General features: G+C 44.2%; 1 protein-coding gene across 5 annotated transcripts in view; it reads left to right on the plus strand.

Annotated features, from left to right (window-relative positions):
* The first annotated feature begins 1,511 nt into the window (after window positions 1-1,511).
* Window positions 1,512-22,489, plus strand: part of sh3pxd2aa (SH3 and PX domains 2Aa) — a 315,062-nt gene continuing 294,084 nt past the window's right edge. For all 5 annotated transcript variants that reach the window (XR_011882687.1, XR_011882688.1, XR_011882689.1 and 2 more), the window contains exon 1: window positions 1,512-1,757. Coding sequence is in view for 2 of the 5 variants with exons in the window: in XM_072239102.1 (XP_072095203.1) it covers window positions 1,680-1,757 (78 nt within the window). In the remaining 3 variants the exon portion in view is untranslated. The remainder of the gene's footprint in view (window positions 1,758-22,489) is intronic.

Here is a 22,489-nt window from a genome sequence, read left to right on the forward strand (position 1 = left end):
GGAGCTGGAATGTTACGTTGAGGTTGTAAAAGATGTTGAAGCCAGATTTGGAGTATTATCTGGTCACCTACCTACAAAACAGAAATCAATAAAATTGAAAGTACAATGGAAAATTCAAAGGACTACTGGGACCCAGGACCTGAAATATAGGAAAAAGATTGAATAGATGAGGATTTTATTCCCTGGAATAATTCTAAAGGACAGTGAAGAGAGATTTCATAGAGATATAGAAAATAGAGGAGCTTTTTGATAGGGTTAATGCAAACAGGCTTTTTCAAAGGAGGCAGCTGGGGCTAGAACTAGAAGTAGTAAGTTAAGGGAGAAAGGTGAAATATTTAAGGGGAACCTTTTAATTCAAAGAGTGGCATGAGTATTGAACAAGATGACAGCAGAAGTGATGGATGTGGGTTTGAATGAAATACTTAAGCAAAATTTGGCTAAGTATATGGATAGGAGGTGGGTGGAGGGTTATGATCCAGATGTGGTTGATGGGACAGAGCAGAATAACAGTTTGGCATGAGCTATACAGAGTGAAGTGCACATTTTTGTGATGTCATGTTTGCTGTACTCTATGATTTTAAGACTTAAATTGGATTTTTTTCCTGTTCTCTATCCTATTTCAGAATCAATGTCCTCACCACAAAATGCCTTTTAACAAATTTAAAACTGGTATTTAAAGTTCAAGTTAAAGTTGAAAGAGTCAGAGGAGATTTGAGGTACTTTGTAGTGAGTGTTGGGGGAAAACAGTGCATATGCCTCTAAGGCCTTTCTGTCTGCCTAATCGTCAGAAGGATTCCAGAAGTCTGCCTAACCATATGATTTAACTTTCTATAGTGACCTGCTATGCAGAACTTTAAAGCCTTACTGAACTCCAGTATCATTTGCAAACTTGTAAATATATTTAGAGTACAACAACTCCAGCTTCTGCAATCTAGCAACATGATTATAGTCTATTGTCACTGGAACTGTTTGCAACTCTTTTACTCTCCAAATCCATATAAAATACACAGTGGCCAAGCTAGTCTTTAGTTTGAATGTGTCCCCAGGTATCAAATTCAAATAAGTAAGTGTTTGAACTAGTTTATTTCGATACTTTGCAAATATCCCGTCACTCCTCAGAAACTAGAATGCACCCCATGGGACCAGTTTGATTATCCACTAAGCAGTAAATCAAATTTCTGGTCTATCCAGCCACTCAATATATGTTTATTTTATGAGATCCCATCAGAAATTGGTTTCCAGACGAAAGATAAATCTGAAGTATCTACCACTAACCTGTTTACTCAGTACCGAAAAGAATGCCTCAGCTGTATATCTTACCTCCAGCAGCTGACACCAGGCGTGCTCGAGCGCCCTTTAAATGTCCCGCCATTTTCCTGTGGGCGGAGCTGTCCGTGGTGGGCTATTGCCCATCCTCCATCGCATAATTGGTTATTAATAACAGAAGCGTGGGATTCTCTCTTCCTATTGGCTTACTGACATATCGATCAGCTGCCGGGGTTGTCCGCCGTAGAGAGCGAGGACAACTCGGGCACTGTAGGCGCGCGCACGCGTGAGATAGACCCACGAAAGAAAGGGAAAAGCGGAGAGCGGCGGAGAGAAAGAAAGGAGAGACACTGATCAACAAGGGCTGGCAATCGCAGGTCGGGGAACGCCTGAAGTTGTAGCCAGGCAGCACCATGCAGCCTCTGGGCCGCATTCCAATGGACGTGCGGGTCCAGGATGTGCAGAAGCGGAGGAACCCGAGCAAACACTACGTGAGTTGGGGAGCCGGCGGTGGCGGGCGCGGACTTCCCAAATTTCCTGGGGACAAGAGGGCTGCGGAAGGCTGGGTTTCTGGAATAAGATGCAGGAGGCACGGCGGTGGGGGGCGGGGGAGGAGAGAGACTACTGGGTTGGCTTCTGGGAGGGGGAATGGGCGACCGTGAGGAAGTGGAGAGAATGGGGAGGGGGAAGGGTGTACTTGGGCGATGAGGCAGAAAGGGGTGAGAGAGGAAGTTGGGAGAAGAGGTGAGGGTGGCGACGGAAGAGGAGAATAGGTGGGCAGCTGGGGTTTGGAGGGAATATGGGCTTCGGGGAGAAGGAAGGGAAACGGTAGGCGACGATGGGGAGCGGGCGGGGAGGAGGAAGGTTGAGTGACGATAGGTAGAGGGGAGATTGGACAATGGAGGAGGAATGGGGAAGGGCGGGTGGGGTGGTGGTGATAATCAATGAGGACTGATGGGGTATGAAGCAGGTTGTGCGGCTTGAAAGGTGTTGAGTTGCTGGCGTGGTTGGTAGAGTATCAGTTTCATGACAGCACGGGGTGAGCCAGAATGGAAGGGCAAAGGGTGAGGATGGACAGCAAGGAGAGGAGGGAGAGGGGTAAAAGTGTCATAAGGGAATTGGCAGCAAGGTTGAGAGGGGAGGGAGCGGGGGTATTGGTTTATATTGTCACGTAATGAGATGCAGTTTGTATACAGACTTCTGTATCTCTCATTCCATATTTAAGTATATCGGCGTGGAATAAAAGAAAACAACGCAGAGCGCGTAGTGTTATGGTGAAAGGGCAGTGCAGATAAAGAAATGAACTGCAGGGGTCATGATGTGTTGTATTGGAAGGTCAAAAGTTAATCTTTTAACATGAGAGAGCTTTCCAGGAGTCTAATAATTGCTGGATAGAAGCTGTCCTTGAGCCTGGTGATATGTGCCCTTAAGGTTTTGTATCCTCTGCCCAATGAGCTTAAAAGCGGGTCTGGAACTTTCAGCTGCTTTTCGATGGGCAGCAATCAGTGTGGGTCCAATAAAAAGAAAAGAGGTGTAAGTGAAGTGGCCATTGTGGAAGTGGGCATTGTTAAACTGCTCCAGCTTTAGTGGAACAGGATTAGGTGGGAACTGGCTAAGTAAGTAAGAAAGTTTATAACAAGATTTTTTTTTCTCTGTTAGTACATGGCTAGTAAGCTGAGAATGGATCTGGAGATGGTGGTATGTTTATTGTATGAGATGTGGGGAAATTTGGGAGACATCCAGTCTCCCTTATAGCTACATTTGCATTAATCACTCAATTCTGGAATGCTTCTTGAGGACTAGAAAATCACAAATGTCATTCACCCTTTCAGAAAGGAGGGAGGCAGAAGAAAGGAAATTATAGGCCAGTTAGTCTGACTTCAGTGCTTGGGAAGATGTTGGAGTCGATTGTTAAAGATGTGGTTTTGGAGTACTTGGAGGCATATGATAGAAACTGACCTAAGTCATCAAGGTTTTGGAAAGGAGAATCTTGCCCAACATATGTGTTGGAATTCTTTGACTCCCAAGTAGGATAGACAAAGGAGATTCAGTAGAATTGTTTATTTGAAATATCAGAAGGCCTTTGATAAAGTGCCGCACATGAGGCTGCTTAACGAAATAATAGCCCATGGTGTTATAGGAAAGGTACTAGCATGGATAGAAAGAAGATTGACTGGTAGGAAGCAAAGGGTGGGAATAAAGAGGGGCTTTTCTAGTTGGCTGCCAGTGACTAGTGTGCCACAGGGGTCAGTGTTGGGACAGCTTCTTTTCATGTTGTATGTCAATGATTTGGATGAAAGAATTGAAGACTTTGTGACCAAGTGTATGGAGGATATGAAGATAAGTGGAGGGGCAGGCAGTGTGGAGGAAGCAGTGTTTGCAAAAGGCCTTAGACAGTTTAAGGGAATTGTAAAGAAGTGGCAGATGGAATATAATCTAGGTGAGTGCATGGTCATGCACTTGGCAGAGGAAATAAAGCTGTGTACTATTTTCTTAATGGGGGGAAAATTCAAAAACCAGATACAGAGGGACTTAGGAGTCCTCGTGCAGGATTGAGTCAGTGGTAAAGAAGGGAAGTGCAATGTTAGCATTCATTTCAAGAGGACTAGCATACAAAAGAAGATTGTAATGCTTAGGTTTTATAAGACATTGTTCAAACTGCACTTGGAACATTGTGAGCAACTTTGGGCCCCTTTTCTAAGTAAAGATGTGCTGGCGTTGAAGAGGATCCTGAAGAGGATCACGAGAATGATCCCAGGAATGAAAGGGATAACATATGCGGAGGTTTGGCTCTGAGACGGTACTTGCTGGAGTTTAGAAGAATGGGGGAGGGGGATCTCATTGAAACCTATTGAATATTGAAAGGTCTTGATATAGTGGATGTTGAGAGGATGTTTTCTACATTGGGCGAGTCTAGGACCAGAGCACAAAGCCTCAGAATTATGAGGCGTCCATTTAGAGCAGAGACGAGAAGAATTTCTTTAGAGGGTGCTGAATCTGTGGAATTCATTGCCACAGACGGCTGTGGGGGCCAAGTCATTGGGTATATTTAAGGTAGAGGTAGATAGGTTCTTGATTAATCAGGGTGTCAAAGATTGTGGGGAGAAAGTAGGAGAATGGGGATGAGAGGAATGATAATCGGCCATGATGGAGTGACAGAGCAGATTCAATGGACTAAATGGCCTAATTCTCCTCCTTTGTCTTATGGTTTTATAATCGTGAGTGGAGGTTTAATTGCCTATCCTTACTGAATGTGGTCTTTTGGTCAGGATTGTTGGGGATGGTGAAAGGTGGATGGAGATGAGGCCATGGGGATTGGTGACATGAGAGTAGAATGCAGAGCATGGCATGTCTGTTGAAAATTGTGCAAGGGAATGGCAGGAGAAAGGGATTGGGGCCTGGGGAGTGAGTCTGTAAAGCATGTGGTGATCCAGTGAAGGGGAGTGAAGCAGGGCATTGGAGGGGAAATGTAGTGCTGAAGTGAATGATCAGCCATGATCTTATTGAATAATGGGAGAAGCACAAGTAGCCAAATAGCCTCCAATTGTTTTTGAATCCAATAGTTGGATTTTGATAGTCCCAAGGAGAGTAAGGAATAGATCATAGGATTGGTGTAGATTTGCTTAAGGAGCAACCTTTGGAGGTGAACTGTGGCACTGAGACAGGCAGGGGAAAGGATTAGGACTAGTGCTGTGGTCACTGAGGGAGTGAGGGATGTAGATGGAAAGTGGAGTGTGGCATGGGTTTTGGATGGAGAATGTGTTGGAACATTTCTACTGTCTAGTCTCACTAGTACTTGATACTATCTGCTATAACAGATCATTACTATAGTGGGATCTTGTTGATTTCTTCAAGTTTATACACTGGAATTTGGTGGGTCTTATTTCTCTGTGCAAGCCTAGTGAAATGGACATTTATTCAAAACACCAGTTCTTGCTTGCTCAAATGGTATTTATTAACCTAGGGATCCATAGGAACAGGAGCAGGGATTAATGTTTCCTGTAAGTTTTTACATCACTGGTTTCCTCTGTTTTCATTTATAAATTTGGAAAATTTTTATCTTTGCTTACTTCCCCCACAATTACTTAACAATTTCTTTTCGAATTTGCATTCACCAACCTTTCATGCGGTCCATCATAAAATGTAACTATTTTTGTGTGATCCCTTTGGTTCTTCCATTTATGACTTCAAGACCGAGCCTTGTTCTCAACTAATTTGCCTTTGGAAACAGTTTCTCTTTGTCTTACTTTGTCCACATCACTAGTGATTTCAAGATTTTCAACAATTCTTTCATGTGCATTGGTGTAAGGGAACGGCTTCTTGCTCCTGCCTATATAACTGAAACCCAACATCCATGAGAGAACTTTATTGATTTCTGTACCATCTCAGGGGCTTTCACATCTTTCCCAAAGTTCAGTAATTAGATTTGAGCACAATAAGGCAGTTGTACCAAACCAATAAACATAAGAGATTCTGTAGATACAGAAAATCCAGACTAACACATGCTTTGCAAAAGCTCAGAATAATTTTCTCATTGTTGGACTTTATTTACATTTCTACTGCTTGGCATTGTATACTTAATATATATTGCTTTGGTAGCTCGATTTTTTTTAACTTTGAAGACTTGGTCATTGAGTCTGTGATTCCTGATAGAATCACAGTTCAAAGTAAATTTATTATCAAAGTATATATATGTCAGTGTATAAAATCTTGAGATTCATCTTCCTGTGAGCATTCACAGTAAATACAAGAAACACAATACAGTTGATGAAACACTGCACCCAACGGGACAAACAGACAATACAGAAACAAAAAAAGAAATAATAAATACAGTGCATTGCAAAATTCTTGGGTAAGAGAGAGGAGGGAGTGGGAAGCCCCAGAGAGGCATTCTGTAATGATCAATATTCCAATTGTTTAGAATCAATTTATCATGCCTGGTGTTTCAGGTCTAGGTGCGTCTGCACCCTGGCACTACTTCTGTGCTACCTGTCAAACAACACTCCCATGGCACTCCACCCTCCCTCTTCCCAGCATCCTTTGCTGTTGCCTGATTTACAAATTTGCTCTCCCCTTCATGTTGATAGATACAGTACTGTACCAAAGTTTTAGGCACCGTAGCTATACATATATAAGTATATATGCACAGTACTGTAAATAAACAATAAATATTGAGATCATGAGATGAAAAGTCCTTGAAAGTGAGTCCATGGGTTATGGGAACTGTTCAGTGAATGAGCGAGAAAAGTTGAATGAAGTTATTCCATCTGATTTAAGATATTTGAGGGATAATAACTGTCCCTCAATGTGTTGGTCCTCAGGCTCCTGTACCTCCTCCCTGATGTCAGCAGCATGAAGGGAGCATGACCTGAATGATAGGGGTCCTTGATGAATGCTGCCTTCCTGCAAGAGCATTTCATATAGATGTCCTCATTGGTGGGAGAACTTTACCTGTGATGTACTGGGTTGAATCAGTTATCTTTTTGTAGGCTTTTCCTTTCAAGGGTATTGGTGTTTTCATACTAGTCCATGATTTGTGAAGTTTGTGAAAGTTTTAGATGACATGCTGAATCTTTGCAAACTTCTAAGAAGGTCTGAGACCAGTCAATGTCATTCCCTTGCAATTTCTCCATATCACTACAATTTTTAAAAAAAGCTTTCAAAGTACAGTGGATTCAGTTAATTGGGCCATCCATTAATTGGGGCAGCCATTTATTTGGAACAACTCTTAAAGAACAAAAACAAATCGAAAAAATAGCCAGGATTCCCTTTGATAATTTTGGACAATATGCTGATTAATTTGGGCAGGTGACTATGGTTGAAATTTTCTAACCAGTGTCAGCCTTGTGCAAGTCGTGACACTGAAACTGTGCTTAGAGTGAATGGTTTTTGAATTAGTGTCAGTTGAGTGTTTGTGTGCAAAAAGCAGTGATTTTTGTTACTGATACTTGGCGAGTAATAAACAGTAAGACAATTTAGAACTGTTTTGCTTACTGTAGCTTCAAGCATTCAGGCTTGGATATTCACAAACAGCCATGAGTGAAGATGAAATGATCATCTTGAATGTTATAATTAAAACGAAGATTTGGAGGATGAAATTGTTGAAAGCACTGTTTGAAGGCAGTCTGCTATTTGCATTAAGTGTCTGTGCTGATTTTCATTATTTACACTCAATCAAAAGAACACATCATGAATTCCTTCATCGATGACTATAAAGAACAAATGCAGTTTTATAGTACTGTAGTCATTTTGACAGTGTTCTAATCGATTCTGTATTTCATTTTAAAACATAATTTGTTATTCAGTTAACTGGTAGTTTGTGTTTATTGTGCCTTTTTAACTATTTCCATGAAACTTTGACTAATTACCACTTAATTGGGTCAAAATGTACAGTTCCTGATATGTCCTAACTAACCGAAATCCACTCTGTCTGGTTTCCATTCCCTTGGGCAAATTTAAAAATTGTGCCCTATTTAATTAATCCATGTGAATAAAATCACATCAAACCCTGAAGAAAAATATTATAGAGTCATAGAGCATGACAGCCCAGTAACAGGACCTTCAGCCCATCTAATCTATGCTGAACTATTCTGCACAATCCTTTTGACCCACTACCTTTGCTGCCAATTTGTTCCACTCTGGCTAAGAGAAGAAGTCCCTTCAGAGAAATTTGCAAGGATTTTGTCAGTAATTGAGGATCTGTGTTATAGTGAAAGGTTGAATAGGCTTGGACATTATTCTCTGTAGCATAGTAGAATGAGGGGAGATTTGATAGAGGTATACAGAATGATGTGTGGTATAGATAGGGTTAATGCAAGCAGGCGTTTTCCACCGTGAGAATAGAGTTAGAGGTCATAAGTTAAGGGTGAAAGGTCAATATTTAAGAGGAACTTGAGGGAGCGACTTCACTCAGCATAGTGAGAGAGAGTTAACATGGTAAATGGTGAAAGTGAGTTCAATTGCAACATTTAAGCAAAATTTAGATAAGTACATGGATGGGAATACATGCATGGAAGGCTGTGGTCCAGGCATGGATTGATGGGGAATTACAGTTCAGCAGACTAGGAGGGAGATCTTGATTGGTTAGGAAGGTTATCAAAGGATGCAGTAGGATTTTGCACGAAGGGATTTTGGGTTGTTAGCCAATAACTTCCTGAAAGTGGCAGAGGAAGAGTATGGCTTGTTTGCCTTTGTCATCAGGACATTGAGTATACAAGTTAGCAGGTTTTGTTGGAGCTGTATAAAACTTTTGGTTAGGACACATTTAGAATATTGTGTCCATTTCTCGAAGCCACTCTTTAAGAAGGATATGGAGGCTTTGGAGAAGGTGCAGAAGAGGTTTACCAGGGTATTGGAATGAAGTGTATTAGATAGAAAGTGCATGCCAAAAGGGCAATATTACAATAGTAATGGGGGATCTTAATATGCTGGTAGATTTGGGAAAATCAGATTGGTGCTGGATTCCAAGAGGGGTATTTCTAGAATATCTACAACATGGCTTTTTGGAGCAACCCATGGTTGAAGCTAGTATGGGATCAGCTACTCCGGATTGGGTGTTGTGCAATGGACCAGTATTGATTAGAGAGCTTAAGGTAAAAGAACCCTTAGGAACAAGTGATCATAAATTAGTTAAATTTGCCCTGAAATTTGAGAAGGAGTGGCTAAAGTTAGATGTATTCATATTACAGTGGAGTGAAGGTAGGTACAGAGGCATGAGAGGAGAGTTGGCCAGAATTGAATGGAAAAGAACTCCGGCAGGGATGATGGCAGGGAAGCAATGGCTGGAATTTCTGGAAGCAGTTTGGAAGGCACAGGATATATACATCCCAAAAAGGGAAGAAATATTCTAAATCCAAGATGGTGCAATTGGGGCTAACAGGAGAAGGCAAAGTCAACATTAAAGCCAAAGAGAGGGCATATAATAGAGCAAAAATTAGTGGGAAAGTAAGGATTAGGAAGCTTTTAAAAACCAACAAAAGGCAACTAAAGAGTCATTAAGAAGGTAAAAATGGAATATGAAAGTAAACTGGCCTGTAAGATTAACAAGGATACCAAAAGTTTCTTCAGATACATAAAGTGTAAAGGAGAGGTGAGGGTGGATATCAGACTGCAGGAAAAGATGCTGGAGAGGTAGTAATGGGGATAAGGAAATAGTGGGTGAGTTGAATAAGTATATTGCATTGGTCTTCATTATGGAAGTCACTAGCAGTAAGTTCCAGTTGTCAGGGGTCATGAAGTATGTGAAGTTACCATTACTAGTGAGAAGGTTCTTGGGAAACTAAAAGGTCTGAAGGTAGATATGTCACTTGGACTAGATGGTGTACACCCCATGGTTCTGAAAAAGGTGGCTGAAGTGATTGTGGGGGCACTAGTAATGTTCTTTCAAGAATCTCTAGATTCTGAAATGGTTCTGGAAGACTGAAGGTTGCAAATGTCACTCCACTCTTCAAGGGGAAGAGGCAGAAGAAAGGAAACTATAGGCCACTTAGTCTGACCTCAGTAGCTGGGAAGGTGTTAAAGCCAATTAATAAGGATGAGGTCTCGGGATACTTGGAGGTGCATGATAAAATAGGCCATACTCAGCATGGTTTCTTCAAGGGAAAATCTTGCCTGACGAACCTGTTGGAATTCTTTGAAGAAATAACAAGCAGGATAGACAAAGGAGAATCGGTTGATGTTGCATACATGGATTTTCAGAAGACCATTGACAAGGTGCCACATATGAGGCTGCCTAACAAGCTACGAGCCCCTGGTATTACATTGAAAATTCTAGCATGGATAAAGCAATGGCTGATTGGCAGGAAGCAAAGTGTGGATTGATATCATGTTTTGAACAGACATGGTCGGCAGAAGGACTTGTTTCTGTGGTGTACTATTCTGTATTCTATGTATATCAAATCGTTCATTTAGATTACAAATAGTAAGGGTCCTTGCATGAATCATGTGGAAGAGCACTAATCACAGGCATCCAATCATAAGAACAACCCTCTGTCACCTGTCTGCATGCCAGTTTGGAAGCTAGTTTGTCAACTTGCCTTATTCCCAGAGCTGTAAAATTTTGTACCATTCTCCCATGTGGGACCTTGTCTAAGACCTTACTGAAATCTATAAGAATTGTATCTCTGAATTACCCTCATCAATATTCTTTATTACCTCGTAAAGCAGTTTATTTATACTTGCATCTGATCAAACTTAATGATTTTTCAACCTGCTCAGGCAGCCTAGTTTCCCTTTTCAGTCCTCCTTCAATTTCAGTAAATTGAACACCCCTCATTACAACATCCAGGCAAAATGCACTCCATCCACCACTATCCTCTGCCTTCTATGGACAAACAATTCTGTGTTCACATAGCCAAGTTTCCCTGGATCGCATATCTCATGACTTTCTGGATGAGCCTACCATGGGGAACCTTATCAAACATCTTGCAGGAAATCCATGTACACCACATCCACTACTCTACCTTTATCTGTGTATTTTTGTCATATTTTTGTGCTCAAGTTAGCTGTAACTATTCCTTAAGAAACTTTATTTCAAAAGTGCTTCATTGGCTACAAGTTGGAATGTCCTGAAGTATTGGAAGGATTCATATAAATTCAGCCTTTTGTTTTTCTTTGTTGGTGATCCTATGTATAACTGTGATTATATTTTTTGAGTATTAAGAGAATTGAAAATACAAAGAGTAGGAAATTGATGTTGAGTTAATTGTCTGATTGAATGATGGATGGGCTACTTATATTGATGTTTTGTCACTACATAGCTTTTGTTGTAAATTATTAAGAGTCATATCCTTTGGGGAGTTAAGTGGTTTATATTCTTCCAGTTTAAAACACCAACTTCTCTCCATCATGTTTCTTTTAACACAAGACACTTTATTTTGTCAACACAGTAATTTGCCTGTCATTTAAATGAACTAGCATTTGTTTGAGTTCTGATGCGTAAACATTTATTTACTCCCTTACTTTGCTTTCTTAGAGCTTTTTCTACTTGCACTCTTTTAAGAATGCTTCTGATGGTATACATTTTAAATATAGTTCTTCCCAATATTTTTGTATTTCCAAATGTATGACTTAGTATAAAGAATTGTAGAATTGCTTTTCAGAAGTTGTTGGTTCATTTCTAGTCTTTAGAACAAATGAAGTGTTTGTAATTTCGACATTCAAAGGGCCTAACCAAATGTGCAAGATAGATGCAGAGTAATTTTAACTATCTGTATCAGGTTTGATTTTTTTAAAATTGAATAATTTGATACTTAGGAAATGGGATTTTTCAGACAGAATGTGTTTTCATACAGCCCATAATCTGAAGTTTATATGAAGGGATAGGTGTGTAAACCAGAACATTTCTTAAATGTGCTCTCTATTTCTTTAGTGACCTTATTATAAATAAGGAGGGAAATTACAAAGCCATAACTTGGGGGAAAATGCAGAGCATTGTACTCATGATGTAAGCATTTGTTGGCTTTGTAACAAAACAAACATCGTGTTTAGCTACAATATAAATGTGCCAAGTTCTCACTCCACTTACTGTATATTGGGTTGCAAATAAAATGGCAGGATGAATGCTCTAAATTGCAAACATATGCTCAAGGATTAGGCTGGTGTCTGGTGTTTATCTTTGGTGTGTTGCAGGCCTCGACATATCTGCTAGATATGCATCTACTTCATTTGCTATTTGCGATAAAATATTTTATGCAATGAAAAAGATCAAGTAATTTACCAAGTGGGAATCTCGTTGTCACATTGGATCTTAAGGTCCAGACGATCACCTCGTGATCCTTTTACGTAAAGGTCTCTGAAGCTATTTCAAATTCTCAAATTTCTTTGACATAGGAAGAAGCTATATGTTGCATTGAGTCAATGAAGACTTAGAGCAATCTCATGCACCCTATAAACAAGAGATTATCAACCACTTTTTGTAAACTTTTCCATTCCTGGGCATGGGTCTTTCTATAACAGGCCATGATACATCCAATCAGGACTCCACTGTGCATCGGTAGAAGGATCAGATTAAATTTAGTTGTCTCTCATGTCTGACGATGACAGAAAACCTGTGCAGGAGAGTTTTTAAAGTGGAAGATTGGTTGCACTGGGGCAGTGTAAACGTAACTTTGCTAGATCAAATAACGACAGCACAAAAAGATTGTTACTTATCTTTTCACCCGTTTATTTCTTCGAGCTCAGCCGGCGAGTGAACTTGGACCCGACATCAGGGTGAGACTCTTTCTCATCTCCCCGGCGGTTCTACAAGTTCACTGCCTGAAGTCAGAATTGTCAGAATTTATAAGGCCACCGATACAAAAGAACAATCAGTTTGATAACCATTCCGGTCAAGTCAATGGACTATTGATACAAAAGTATAATCAATTTGTTAGACACTCCAGCCACCTTAATTAAAGAAAAGAATGTCCTACCTGGTTTGCTGGAGCCACAACTTAATTACAAAGATAAGAACATCTGTCAAATTTATGCTTTAATTAAGAAAGGAATGTTCTGTCAGTTCCATCAGGTACTGCTTTTTGTCAAAATCAAAAGGTGTGAAAAGCCCAGAGACATCTATGTGGATCTGGGCGAATTTTAATCATCTTGCTCCAAAGAAGGCAGCTGTGAGACATTATTCAAACACACTGCAGTCACAGACATAGTACTTAATTCATTGTTTACAGGGATCTGAGAATCCCCCATTCCCTTAAACTTTATCAGCAGTTCCACTTTCTTGACCTCAAGTCCTAGTCCTGTGGTACGAGCAAGCGTCACAAACTGGGGTGTTCCTTGGTTGCAGTGGATGACCATGATGTCTTTTGTGCCTTGTCATGCCCTTTGCACTCCACGGAGTGTTGCAGTACCTCCTTCCAGGTCTTTGGATCTCACTGTAGATCTCATCAGTCCACGTGCTGGGACGGCCATGTCCCTAACTCATTGGAGTATGAGGCTGCCAGTTACCCTCACCTGATTTAGCCCACCTGTCGAAGCAGTGTACTGGAGTGTGGCTGCTGTTGCATGCAAACAGGTGAGAGCTGAATATGTAGTGGGGACCAAAGGTGAGAGAGTTGCCTCAGAATGGGCTCTTCACCAAAGATGCTACCCTTCCCTGGACACTCCACACACCAATTACAGATATGTCACCATATACAATCCTAAGATTCAATTTATTGTGGGCAGACACATTAAATACAAAGAAACACAATAGAATCAATGAACAAATGCACCCAACAAATGGACAACCAACCAAGATGCAAAAGACAACAAGCTGTGCCAATACAAAAAGAAAAAAAGTAATGAAATAAGTAGTAGATATCAAAATCTGAGATAAAGAGTCCTTGAAAGTGAGTTCATAGGTTGTGGGAACAGTTCAGTGATGGGGTAAGTGAAATTAACACTTCTGGTTCAAGAACCTGATGCTGAGTGGTAAAGTGTTCCTGAACCTGGTAGTGTGGGTTTAGAGGCTCTTGTATCTCCTTCCTGATGGCAGCAGTGAGAAGAGAGCATGGCCTGAATGGTGGGTCTCCCTGAAGTTTGTCAAAGTTTTAGATGATATACTAAATATATTCAAACATCGAAGACAGTAGAGGTGCCTTCTTTGTGCTGATCCCAGGGCAGATCCTCTGATATGATAATGCTATGGGATTTATTAAAGTTTACTGACCCTCTCCACCTCTGATCCCCTGATATGGACCTTCAGCTTCTTCCTTCTCTAATCAATAATCAGCTCCTTGGTTTTGCTGATGTTGAGTGAAAGGTGGTTGCTATGGCATTATTCAACCAGATTTTCAATCTCCTTTTTATTTGGCACCATCTTTGATTTGGCCATCAATGGAGGAGTCATCAGCAAATTAAAGCATGGCATTGGAGTTGTGCTTAACCACACAATCATGGGTATAAAGTGAGTAGCACACAGCCTAAACACAAGATATTCTACAGATGCTGGAGATCTAAAGCAACACGTGCAAAATAATGGAAGAACTCAGTAGGTCAGGCATCATCTATGAAAATAAATAAACAGTCAATGTGTCGGGCTGAGTGCCCTTCTTCAGAATTGGAAAGAAAGGAGGAAGACACCTAAATAAAAAGGTGGGGTGAGGGGAAGGAGGATAGCCAGAAGGTCATAGGTGAAGCCAGATGGGTATGGAAGGTAAAGGGCTGAAGAGAAAGGAATCCGTTAGAAGAGGAGAGTAGACCATAGGACAAAGAGGAGGAGGAGGAGTGAACCCAGGGGGTTGGTGATAGGCAGGTGAGAAGAGGTAGAGGCCAGATTGGGGAATAGAAGGATGGGGGGGGGATGGGGGAGGGATTTGTTTTTAACCTTAAGAAGAAATCAATATTCATGCCATCAGGTTAGAGGCTACCCAGATGGGATAGAAGGTGTTACTTCTCCCTGAGGATGGCCTTATCATGAAGAAGCTATGGATCGACATGTTGAAGCAGGAATGGGAATTTAAATATTTGGCCACTGGGAAATATTTAGCCACTTTTGGTGAGTGGAGTGGAAGTAATCAATGAAGTGGTCCCCAACTTATGACGGGTCTCACCTATGTAGAGGAGGCCGTGTCGGGAGCACTGGACATCATAGACGATGGCACCAAATTTGCAAGTGAAGTGTTGCCTCAATTGGAAGTACCTGGAAGAAGGTGCAGGAGTTTCAGCACGCACGCCATCGGGCTCAGGGACAGTTACTACCCCTCAAAACATCAGGTTTCTTGAACCAAAGGAAATAATTTCACTCAACTTCACTTACTCCATCGTTGAGTTGTTCTCACAACCAATGGTCTCACTTTTAAAGACTCTTCATTTCACGTTTATTTCTTATTTATTATTAGTATTATTTATTTCTTTTGTATTTACACAGATTATTGTCATCTGCACACTGGCTGAACACCAAAGCTGGGCTGTCTTTCATTATAGTTATTATTCTTTAGATTTATTGAGTATGCCCACAAGAAATGAATCTCAGGTTGTATATGGTGACATATATGTACTTGGATAAAAATTTACTTAGAATTTTGGGGCCCTGAATGGATGTGAATGGGCAGGTGTAGCACTTTAGCTGCTTGCAGGGATACAAACACATCCGTGTGGTGCACCTGATGGTGATTGTGGAGGTTGTTGTTGCCAACCCATACTTACTGAGGCCTGCAAGTGAGGAAATCAAGGATCCAGTTGCACAGAGAGGTATTGTGGCCTAGGTTTAGGAACTTAGTGATTATTTTTGAGAGAATGATAATGTTGAATGCTGAGCTGCTCCTTCTCCGTCTTGTTTTATGGCGGCTGGCACCCAGCTTAATGTGCATTACCACCACCTTCTGCTCTGGAGTGTGCAATAGTCTTACATTCTAAATCCCCCTCTCCCCCTCTCCCCCTCTCCCCCTCTCCCCCTCTCCCCCTCTCCCCCTCTCCCCCTCTCCCCCTCTCCCCCTCTCCCCCTCTCCCCCTCTCCCCCTCTCCCCCTCTCCCCCTCTCCCCCTCTCCCCCTCTCCCCCTCTCCCCCTCTCCCCCTCTCCCCCTCTCCCCCTCTCCCCCTCTCCCCCTCTCCCCCTCTCCCCCTCTCCCCCTCTCCCCCTCTCCCCCTCTCCCCCTCTCCCCCTCTCCCCCTCTCCCCCTCTCCCCCTCTCCCCCTCTCCCCCTCTCCCCCTCTCCCCCTCTCCCCCTCTCCCCCTCTCCCCCTCTCCCCCTCCTAGTATCCTATTCCTGCTTATCCATCATATCTTATAAAAAAAATCCCTGTGTCCCTTAAGTTAGAAATACCTATGGATGAATAAAATAAAAATGAATGCTGAGCTGCAGTCCATGTAAAGCATCCTGATGTATGCATTTTTATTGTCCACATGTTCTGAGCTGATGAGCCAATGAAATGACATTTGCTGTTGACCTGTTGTGATAGCAGCAAATTGGAGCAGATCCAAGTCACTTCTTAGGCAGGAATGGACATTCTTCATGACCAATCTCTCAAAGTACTTCATTGCAGTGGATGTAAGTGTCCTGGTGATCTTATTCTTTCAATTTCAAGTTGTCACTCTATAGTGTAGTATGAATCTTTCATCTGTCAATTACTCCTTATTTCGGTATCTATCTTAAGCCTTGCAATCAATGCCCACCAAACCCAGATTCTGCTATTTTCTGACTGCCTTGGTATCTTTTGTTGTATACTGGTCATATTATCCACACATTTCAAGGGGCCATGTTCTGAAATTCTTTTGTCGAATTCTGATTCCCTTAAGCTTTATGTCACTCCATGAGCCGCACTGCCTAGCAATCCTCCTATTTAACTTTATACGTTCTCATGACCACATGGGTTTCCTCCCATTTAACTAGGCTACTTATTGTTTAGGTAGCCAGGCTACCCAATGAAGTTGGGATTTAGGTAGCCAGGCTACCCAATGAAGTTGGGATTTAGACCTGTTGAGATGTGTCAAGGATGAGAAGGGTTCAAGTAATTGAATGTTTTTTCCTGTTCCTATGGTCTAAGGCAGTGCAAAAAATGGGAAAGGAACTCTGGTGTTCTTATCCTTGTTGCTATCTCTGGCAGTGTTACTATATTGAAGAGTTCAGGGGACCCTTTGTTTGTGTTGTTCAAACTTAAATTCTCTAGGAAACTAGGTCATTCATGGATAAAAATGCTTCCTGCTATTCTGGTAAATTTTTTGAGATGGAAGTTATCTTCATTGAAAGTGGCAAGTTTGAAAAGGAATTGCAATTTTCTGCTTATGTCAAAGGTAGTTTCATGCCAAAGGCTAAGTGGCAAGGACTTGATAGCTACAGTAGAACGTAAAGTTCTTTAAAGGATAGTTGGCTGGACCCTGATGCCAAGGGTATCAGTTTTAAAAAAACAGTGTAACCAGTTCATGCAGATGAGTATCGCTTATCTATTTGAAGATGCAGTGACAGTGATTAGTTTGCAGAGACAGTTGCAGAAATAACTCCTAGTTTATACAATCGGCCCTCCTTATCTGTGGGTTCCGCATGTGGGGATTCAACCAACCGTGGATCGGGAAAACCCAAAAATTCTCTCTCCAGCACTCGTCGTTTGAGCATTGTTCGCCTCACGTCTCGTGTACAGACTTTTTTTCTTGTCATTATTCCCTAAACAATACAGTATAACAACTATTTACATAGCATTTACATTGTGTTAGGTATTATAAGTAATCTTGAGATGATTTGAAGTGTATACAGAAGGATGTGCATAGGTTATATGCAAGTACTACGCCACTTTATATAAGGGACTTGAGCATCCGCGTTTTTTGGTATCTGTGGGGGGTCCTGGAACCAATCCCCCGCGGATAAGGAGGGAAGACTGTATAGCACTGTTAATCACATTTCAAAGGAGTCATAGAGTCTTGTGACATGGAACCAAGCCATTCGGCCCACCACATTCATGTTGACTGGTGAGCACCCATATATTAATTCCATCTTTCAGTGTTTGGACTATAGCCTTCTATACCAAGGTTATTTATTTGACTGTCTAGACACAAATGCTGTTAGTGACTTTGCATCCACCACTCTGTTATGATATTCCAGATACTCAACACTTCATGGAAGAAAAATGTGACTGTCAGATCACCTGTAAATCTCTTATCCCTTACTCTAAATCTGTGTCCGCTTGTTTTATCTGCCTGTGATTTGGGTAATATTCATGCAATTTACCGCTTCTACCTTTCATAACTTTTATATACTCCAGTCATGTTCCTTCTCAACCTCCTTTATGTCGGGGGCTTCCCTCGTTGGTCTCCCTTCATAACTTATCATCCTCAACACAGGTGCCCCTTGCCACTGCCCCAGGGCTGTGTGTTGAGTACATTACTGTACAATTTGCTTATACATGACTGCATGGCCGAATACCTGAGCAATCACATTGTCAAGTTCGCCAGTGATACGACAGTGGTGGAGCTCATCACCAACAAGGATGAGGCGGCCTTTAGAGAGGAGATGTAAGAGCTGGAGGCTTGGTGCCAGGCAAATAACCTCTTCCTTAATTCAACAAAACAAAGGAGGTGATTATTGACTTCTGAAGAACTCACACCCTGCTTTACATTGGCAGCACAGCAGTGGAAAATGAAGCAGATTCAAACTCCTGGGAGTGCACATCACACGCACCGTCTCACGGTCTCAGAACACATCCTACACAGTCAGGAAAGCTCACCAACGGCTCTACTTTCTGAGGAGGCTGAAGAGAGCACATCCATACTCACATCATTCTACAGATGTGTGGTAAATCATGTATATATGTTGTAACTCGGTTACCTGTCTGGACACACACCTCTGCTGACTGCCCCTGTGGCTCCTCTGACTGCCCCTGTGGCTCCTCCCACAGTGTCCTATATAAAGGTGTTCGCCTTGCCCCTCCCCCTCAGTCCGGGGGCAGACACTCACTGTGGAGGTCGTATTGTACAGCGAATAAAAGCCTTTCAGTATTTTACCAAACCTCAGTCTTTTGGAGTAATTGAAGGTGCTTCAATTTTATTCGCTGATCAGAGACCAGCCGAACTATGACGGTGTGATGAACACACTCAAAAGACAATACCTGTGGCCAATAAACAGCGTCTATGCTCGGCATCGCTTAGCGACACGGCAACAACGGTCCGGGGAATCGAGTGCTGAGTTTGTCCGGGCCCTACAGACACTCGTGCAGGCCTGCAATTGCCGGGAGCTGATGGCGGTGCAGCATGCAGAACTCCTAGTGAGAGAAGCCTTCGTTACGGGGACCAGGTCAGTTTACGTGCGCCAGCGGCTGCTGGAAAAAGCCGATCTTACCCTAAGTTCGGCGATCGAGCTGGCTGATACGTTGGAGGCCGCTCCGCATAACTCCGAGGCTCTCCAGGCACGCAATCCCCTGATGGCCTCGTGGGCGCCGCAGACCCCGCAACCCGCTGGCGAATCGACCTCGGCTGCAGCCAGTCATGCGTCCGCGAAGTGCTACTTCTGCGGACTGGAGAAGCACCCCCGGAAACGCTGCGCAGCCCGACAAGCTACCTGTTCCAGCTGCAGAAAGAAGGGCCACTTCGCCAAGGTCTGTAAGTCAAAACCGCAAGCGGGATCGAGCAGTGCCACGTGCGAGACGTGGGGGTCATCTTCCCTGCACACTGCCACCATGTGCGAGACATGGGGGCCGCCATCTTCCCTGCATCCCGCCACCACGTGCAAGACATGGGGGCAGCCATCTTGGTCGGCGCCACCTCCCACCACTTACGACCAACGGGTGCTCACGGGCCACCCCATCGCGCCGGACCAAGACAGCGACCCCACCCTGGCTTCCGTGACCCTTGACCAAAGCGCTCCCTACCAGCTCACAAGGTCAATGATGGACATCCTGGTGGAGGGGCACAGGACAAGCTGCCTGTTTGACACAGGCAGCACGGAGAGTTTTATCCACCCAGCCACGGTGCAGCATTGTGGACTCATGATACGGCCGGTAAGTCAGAGGGTCACCATGGCCTCCGGGTCGCATACAACAGACATCCGGGGGGGGGGGTTGTGTAGTGACGCTAGTGGTGCAGGGCACAGAATGTCAGGACTTTAAGTTACTGGTCTTGCCTCAACTGTGTGCCCCTGTGCTGTTGGGGTTGGACTTCTAGAGCCACCTGAAAAGCATGACAATGAAGTATAATGGACCCCTCCCGCCAATTACTGTCATAAATCCCCTGTTTTGTAGAGATATGTCACGTACCCCGCTACTGACCACACACACACCGACCCGCACATCCCACCCAACATCATGCCAACTGCCACACTACCGACACCACTTGCGGCCTCTCCACCCTTAGGATCCCTCCCCCACCGCTGTTCGCCAACCTGACCCCTGACTGTAAACCCGTGGCAACTAAAAGCAGGAGGTACAGCGCGGGGGACAGAGCTTTCATTAAGTCGGAGGTGCAGCGGCTGCTCAGGGAGGGGGTCATTGAGGCAAGCACAAGTCCTTGGAGGGCGCAGGTGGTCGTTGTTCGGAATGGGGAGAAGAATAGGATGGTCGTGGACTATAGCCAGACCATCAATAGGTTCACGCAGCTCGACGCGTACCCTCTACCCCGCATCGCAGATATGGTCAATCAGATAGCACAGTTCAAGGTGTACTCGACCATAGACCTAAAATCCGCTTACCATCAGCTCTCCATCCGCCGGGAGGACCGTCCTTACACTGCCTTCGAGGCGGACGGCAGGCTTTATCAATTCCTGCGTGTCCCCTTTGGTGTCACGAATGGTGTATCTGTCTTCCAGAGGGCAATGGACCAGTTGGTGGACCAGTGCCAACTGAAGGCCACGTTCCCATATCTGGATAACATCACCATCTGCGGTCACGACAACAGCCTCCAAAAATTTCTCCAAGCGGCCAAATCTTTCAACCTCACCTATAACAAGGACAAGTGTGTATTTGGGACCATCCGACTTGCTATCCTTGGGTGTGTCGTGGAGAATGGAGTCATTGGCCCTGACCCCGACCGTATGCGCCCCCTGTTGGAACTCCCTCTTCCCAATACCCTCAGAGCCCTCAAAAGGTGCCTGGGCTTCTTTTCATATTATGCCCAATGGGTCTCTAACTATGCAGACAAGGCCCGCCCCCTGGTCAAGTCCACCACATTCCCCCTCTCTGCTGAGGCCCACACGGCCTTCAACCGCATAAAAGGGGACATTGCCAAAGCAGCAATGCATGTGGTGGATGAGGCCATTCCCTTCCAAGTAGAGAGTGACGCCTCCGACTTTGCGCTGGCTGCTACCCACAACCAGGCAGGAAGACCAGTGGCGTTCTTCTCCCGTACCCTTCAAGGCCCTGAAATTCGGCACTCTGCGGTAGAGAAAGAGGCCCAGGCCATAGTGGAAGCTATAAGGCACTGGAGGCACTACCTTGCCGGCAAAAGGTTCACCCTGCTAACTGACCCTCGCTCAGTTGCGTTCATGTGTAATAATCAGCAGCGGAGCAAAATCAAAAATGATAAAATTCTGAGGTGGAGAATCGAACTCTCCACCTACAACTATGACATCATGTACAGGCCTGGGAAGCTCAACGAGCCCTCTGATGTCCTATCCCGGGGAACGTGCGCCAGCGCGCAGATCGACCGGCTATACGCCCTACATGTAGACCTTTGCCACCCAGGAGTCACCCGGCTTTTCCACTTCGTGAAAGCCCGGAACCTGCCTTACTCCCTTGAGGAGATCAGGATGATGACCAGGGACTGCCAAGTCTGCGCAGAGTGCAAACCGCACTTCTACCAATCCGAAAAGGCACCACTCATCAAGGCCACCCGCCCCTTTGAGCGATTGAGTGTTGACTTTAAGGGCCCCCCTTCCCTCCACCGACTGCAATGTGTACTTTCTTAACGTAATTGACGAGTACTCGCGGTTCCCCTTCGCCATCCCCTGCCCCGACACCACTACCACATCAGTTATAAAAGCCCTGCGCAAGCTCTTCACTCTGTTCAGATACCCATGCTATATCCACAGTGACAGAGGGTCCTCGTTTATGAGTGACGAGCTGCGCCAATATCTACTGGCTAGGGGAATTGCAACCAGTGGGACCACGAGCTATAATCCCCGGGGGAATGGACAGGTAGAGAAGGAGAATGGCACAGTGTGGAAAGCCACACTCTTAGCCCTCAGGTCAAAGGGACTGCCGGTCTCCCGCTGGCAGGAGGTCCTTCCCGAGGCACTCCACTCCATCTGCTCCCTGTTATGCACAGCCACCAATGCCACCCCTCATGAACGGCTCTTTTCGTTTCCCAGAAAATCGACCACTGGAACCACCCTACCAACTTGGCTGACGTCCCTGGGGCCAGTGCTGCTTTGGAAACATGCGAGGAGCAATAAATACTCCCCGATGGTCGAGAGGGTTCACTTACTTCATGCGAACCCCCAGTATGCCTACATGGTTTTACCTGATGGGTGGGAGGACACGGTCTCCATCCGCGACCTGGCGCCCGCAGGAGCTCCGGGCCCTACCCTGAACACTCCGTGGTGACTATTGACCCCGTACCTACCAATGTATGTACCTACAAGACACCGTGCACCCCAAACCCTATACAGACGCCACACGACACTCCCATACCGGGCGCGACGCACACGCACGAGGGATTACCAACGCCTAACGTGCTGGTACCTGAAGTCAGGCCGGAGCCAGCACAACCGCCATCGCCGGTGCTACGTAGATCACAGCGATGGACTCGACCGCCTGATAGACTTAACCTGTAAATATACTTCTCGTAAATATTGTCAGTCACTTCACCCCGCGGGACTCTTTTTAAAA

Source organism: Mobula birostris, chromosome 21 (genome assembly GCF_030028105.1).
Source record: "Mobula birostris isolate sMobBir1 chromosome 21, sMobBir1.hap1, whole genome shotgun sequence".
Lineage (NCBI taxonomy): Eukaryota > Metazoa > Chordata > Chondrichthyes > Myliobatiformes > Myliobatidae > Mobula > Mobula birostris.